Genomic DNA, 5,896 nt, shown 5'->3' with positions numbered 1-5,896 from the left:
TTCATATTATATCTTAAAATTATTTTTTTTAAATTTTAAATTGATAAAAAAATATCTGAATGATTATATTTCTAACACGCATTACGTATAAGAATAAGATCAAGATTAATGAGATACAGACATATATATTACATTACTTTTTGACAAACACTAAATTATGTTATCATATGCTCAATAATTAAGAGACATATATGCTAGAATGCATCCACCAAGTTAAACGAATAATGAAAATTTTCACTCATCCTTAGCTTCTTCTTTCTTCTAAATGGTGTCCACATATACAGCACCCACTCTACTTACTTAACACCACCTCCTGGGAACACAAAATTGCTTGCGTCATGGATCAAGCACTAAGCATAAATTTCATTTGGTGGTCAATAATATCCTCCCACTTCCCAAAATGAAACAAACACAGAAAGAAATAGAATAATAACAAATTTGCACAATGGTAAAAACTCATCAGGTGAAATCGACTTCACGTGAAGTTGATACCTGAGAGCCGTTAGATGAAAATTTAGTTAAATCAGTCAAATCATTTAACGGCTCTCAGGTATCAACTTCACGTGAAGTCGACTGCACTTGAGTTTTCACCTTGCACAATAAGAGCACACAGACATGATACAGATTATGTGAAAAAAAAAGTAAAAAACTATTGAATTCTAGCTCATATGTTATTAAATTAGAACAAAAAGCCTTTAGACTTTAGAGTAACATGTGATTAGAGACCTCGCTAAGTTATCAAACAAAATATTTTAAAAAACGTTAGTTCATATAAAATTATTTAGTGTATATATACATAAATATATATCATTCGTTAAATCAACCATTTATATAAAATATATCTTTATAAAATATCAAACTATTTAAAATAAAAAAGTGATATGAGACAAATTAAATTCAACGAGTTTTATGAAACAATTTATTTTAAACATTTAACTTTTTAAATGAAAATTTATGAATAATTATATATCTAATATATTTTGTCATGCAATTTGATATATTATATAATAAAAATAATTTTTAAAAGAGTAAAGTATTGTTTTTGTCTCCAACGTTTGGAGTAAGTCCCAAAGTTGTCTCTAACGTTTCAATCGTCCTATTTAAGTCCCTAACGTTTCAAAATCGTCTCAATTTTGTCCCGCCGTCAATTCTGTTAACGGATCCCTAACGTCAGGACAACATTGAATCAATTTTGAAACGTTAGGGACTTAAATAAGACGATTGAAACGTTAGGGACAATTTTGGGACTTATCCCAAACGTTGGGGACAAAAACGATACTTTACTTTTTTTTTTTTTAAACAATTTAAGTTGCTTAACAATTATATTTTTATGCAGACACTAGAGATCTTGCTTGTGATTGTAATTGTTAAAAGAGTATTCTAGTAATTTCTAGGAACAAGGAACCGGGTTAATGTAATTGGAAAAATTAATGGATAAGGGGAATCTGTGTTGGGGGTGAAAAAATATTGAGGTGAGAGAGTTAGTGGCAGAAGTAGTGTTGTGTGAAACTGGTGCTTCTTTTTAATTGCCTTTTTTGTTCTATAAGAACCCCCATTTCTCATTTCATTGTGTCACCCACAAACTCACACAAACTAAAAGATCTTCTCTCCTTCAATTCCCATTTATATATACAGAGAGAGAGAGAGAGAGGTGTGTGTTTTGTGTGTGATATCACATCCATCATCAACACTTGTTATTATATAGAAATGGAGGAGCAAAATGGTGGTGGAAAATGGAGTGAGGGGTTTCATAGATTGAAGCCATACCTAGCAATAATATCCCTGCAATTTGGTTATTCAGGGATGTATATAATAACCATGGTTTCTTTCAAGCATGGCATGAGTCATTGGATTCTCTCTGTTTATCGCCATGTTGTTGCTGCTGTCATCATAACCCCTTTTGCTCTTGTTCTCGAAAAGTATATATACCCTTCTTATTCTTTCTTTCTCGTAGTTTAATTTTGATGCACTAATATTATAAAATATTTTATACAATAATTAAATAACATTTATTTTTTTATAATTATTTATATAATTAATATAAAAAATAATTATTTTTATTAAAATAATTTAATATAATTAAATATACGTGTAAAATTATTTTATAATGTGACGGATCAAAATTAAATTCTAAGTTAATTAGGGTAACTTCGTTTTATTAATTTCATTGTATGTTTGCAGAAAAATAAGGCCAAAGATGACCCTTCCAATCTTCCTCAGAATAGTGGCGCTTGGTTTACTTGAGTAAGTTTCTCTTCATCAAAAACCATCTTCTACCTCATTCTCTCTGATTCTTTCTTCTCATCCTCCATCTATCTTCATGAAATGTGTTAATTATTAAATCAGTTATTTATATAAATTATATATTAAAATATAAATATATATTAAAAATAAAATATCTATTAATAATTAATTTTGTCACTGATTTTTTATTCGTAGATATATATCATGATTCATTGTACATATATATAGTTCATAAGCTGATGAAATTAGAACTGTTTTAGGATGTGATTAGCTAATAAAAATGACGTCTCTTATTGGCCCACACCTTTTTATAGTGGAGAGATGATGTTGAAGAAAGTAAGAAAACCACAAAATGATTAACAAAACGCAGCGTTTTGTTTCCACAAGAAATGTTCATTTCTCACCTGCTGCCAATAATAATATTAATATATTAATCAAGCCATGCAAAAGCTAGTAGGCAGGCACTAATTAGATTTGGCGTTAGTAATATGTATATATCATGGTCCACATATTTACATAATAAGGCCAATTTGATGTCTCCGTAGGATCATACAAGGATTCCTAAATATAAATATAACTAACGTGTTTGTTGTGATAGAAACACATTATAATTATTACAGTAAAAACATAATTTTATTCTTAATCTTGGCTAAAGACTAGATAATTAGTAGAGGCCCCAGATAACCAAGAAGTCTCTTTGGTAGTATTTGTTTTGAAGTATTAAGATAAAGACGGAATGACCGAGATTCAGTATTATATTTGTTGGTTCAGAGATTGATACTAAAATTTCAGTCTTTATCCCTAATATTTTAATATTTTAGTATTTCCAAAAAGTGAAAACATAAGAGACTGAAATTTTTGAAGACGAAGACCGAAGCTTTAATAATATTTTATACCTAAAATACTCTTATTTTAATTAATTAATTTTAATTTTATTCTTTATGTAAATTAAATTAAAATTTTATTTTTATTTCAATCTCTGTCTTCTACTTTACACCAATGCAAACACAATAATAAATTTTATTTCAGTCTGTGTCTCTCTTCCAAACGCTATCTTTATAATTAATGGTAATAAAGATAAGAATTACTTGTAGAATATATTTAGGTTGAGTTTGGTAAGATCTTTTGTGAAGTGTTTGTGATTGAAAAAAAAAAAATCATATTCTTGTTATTTTAACCTAAAAAATAGAGATATTTTTAAAAATACTTACAGTTTAAATTTAATGCTTGCATTTATGTCTATTATAGTATTTTTAAATTTTAAAAATTATTTTACCAAATGCAATTGTTGTTGCTTGTGATTATTAAAAGCAATTTTTAATTTGATTTATCAAATACAAATGCTACAACTTTTAAAAATTCATCTTATAAAAATTAGCCTTTATAAACTACTTTTGAAAAATAAAAGCTTTACCAAAATTTGCGTAATAATGATAGAATTCTTTGTATCTTTGCTTTCGGTGAAGCCAGCAAAACAAAAAAACAAAAACAAAACAAAACTTAATTAGCACGTCAAGACCATAAATTGTGCGAAAAATGTTTAGGCTAGTCGACCTAGTCTGTCTTCAAGAGTGGGGTGTCATGTTTTTGTTTAACTACTAATAATAATGTATACTGCAATTGCCAATTGGAATTTAGAAGATTGATCCATCAAATATATTTTGGAACATGTCCACATAGATTAATTTAAATTTTGTTTCAAACCTGCCCGGTAGCGTGTACACAAAGAAATGCATATATGGTGTTCACGTTATTGGAAAAATTAGCAGCCATTAATAATAATTAAGTGACCAACTAATTCTAATAATAGGGATTTTGATTTCTTATATTTTGAACTAGTGAATTTGGCCATAATTTGACAAGAGCTAAAGAACACATCTCTAGAATGTGGTTTGCAAGTTGCCTAACCAGTAAGCAGAGAATAAAGAATATAGAAAATAATGAGCAAGACATGTGCATTGTTAGGAAAGTTATCATTATACTAAGATTTTATAGCGGCTCCAGCTTTGATACATACATGCGCTCACGTATCTTATATGCACAACGTGCATGTGAGATCAGATCAACCCATCAACTCTGTATCCTCACTACCAAAAAAGAACATTCAACATTCACAAACTAATGTATTTAAATGCAATAATTGTGCATTTTAGGTTACAAAAGTGTTTTTCATTCTCATACGCACCACACCGACATACTCTTAAGTTGTGTTGAAAACATTTTAAAATGTTGCATGAACCCATGCTGTTACATTACATAGATGTTACAGATTCCCACAAGGTGGTCTTGTTAGACTAGCAGCTAAATTATTCTCCTCATATGAATGACTGATGATTAGATTTTTGTGTAACATACTCAATTATGAAGTAGGTAAAACATCTATATTGTAATAACTTCTACCCAAATAATGATTTCGATGCAGAATTTGAAACGAAAAACTGAACATGCTACTACAACACATTGAACCTCACAAATACTAGCTGACCAATAAATAAATAAATAAATAATAAAAAAATTAATTATTAAATCAGTTATTTATATAAATTATATATTAAAATATAAATATATATTAAAAATAAAATATCTATTAATAATTAATTTTGTCACTGATTTTTTATTCGTAGATATATATCATGATTCATTGTACATATATATAGTTCATAAGCTGATGAAATTAGAACTGTTTTAGGATGTGATTAGCTAATAAAAATGACGTCTCTTATTGGCCCACACCTTTTTATAGTGGAGAGATGATGTTGAAGAAAGTAAGAAAACCACAAAATGATTAACAAAACGCAGCGTTTTGTTTCCACAAGAAATGTTCATTTCTCACCTGCTGCCAATAATAATATTAATATATTAATCAAGCCATGCAAAAGCTAGTAGGCAGGCACTAATTAGATTTGGCGTTAGTAATATGTATATATCATGGTCCACATATTTACATAATAAGGCCAATTTGATGTCTCCGTAGGATCATACAAGGATTCCTAAATATAAATATAACTAACGTGTTTGTTGTGATAGAAACACATTATAATTATTACAGTAAAAACATAATTTTATTCTTAATCTTGGCTAAAGACTAGATAATTAGTAGAGGCCCCAGATAACCAAGAAGTCTCTTTGGTAGTATTTGTTTTGAAGTATTAAGATAAAGACGGAATGACCGAGATTCAGTATTATATTTGTTGGTTCAGAGATTGATACTAAAATTTCAGTCTTTATCCCTAATATTTTAATATTTTAGTATTTCCAAAAAGTGAAAACATAAGAGACTGAAATTTTTGAAGACGAAGACCGAAGCTTTAATAATATTTTATACCTAAAATACTCTTATTTTAATTAATTAATTTTAATTTTATTCTTTATGTAAATTAAATTAAAATTTTATTTTTACTCTGTCTTCTGTCTTCTACTTTACACCAATGCAAACACAATAATAAATTTTATTTCAGTCTGTGTCTCTCTTCCAAACGCTATCTTTATGGTAATAAATAATAAAGATAAGAATTACTTGTAGAATATATTTAGGTTGAGTTTGGTAAGATCTTTTGTGAAGTGTTTGTGATTGAAAAAAAAAAAATCATATTCTTGTTATTTTAACCTAAAAAATAGAGATATTTTTAAAAATACTTACAGAAATGTCTTT

The 5,896-nt window shown here is 28.0% G+C and overlaps 1 protein-coding gene across 1 annotated transcript in view; it reads left to right on the top strand.

Moving 5' to 3' along the window:
- LOC107606068 (WAT1-related protein At4g08300) overlaps positions 1,558 to 5,896 on the top strand; it is a 9,071-nt gene continuing 4,732 nt past the window's right edge. The window contains exons 1-2 of the mRNA XM_016308033.2: positions 1,558 to 1,919; positions 2,182 to 2,244. Of these exons, the coding sequence (XP_016163519.1) occupies positions 1,708 to 1,919; positions 2,182 to 2,244 (275 nt within the window). The 5' untranslated portion in view covers positions 1,558 to 1,707. The remainder of the gene's footprint in view (positions 1,920 to 2,181; positions 2,245 to 5,896) is intronic.

This window comes from Arachis ipaensis, chromosome B07, assembly GCF_000816755.2.
Source record: "Arachis ipaensis cultivar K30076 chromosome B07, Araip1.1, whole genome shotgun sequence".
NCBI lineage: Eukaryota > Viridiplantae > Streptophyta > Magnoliopsida > Fabales > Fabaceae > Arachis > Arachis ipaensis.
This window is presented reverse-complemented; position numbering and strand designations above follow the sequence as displayed.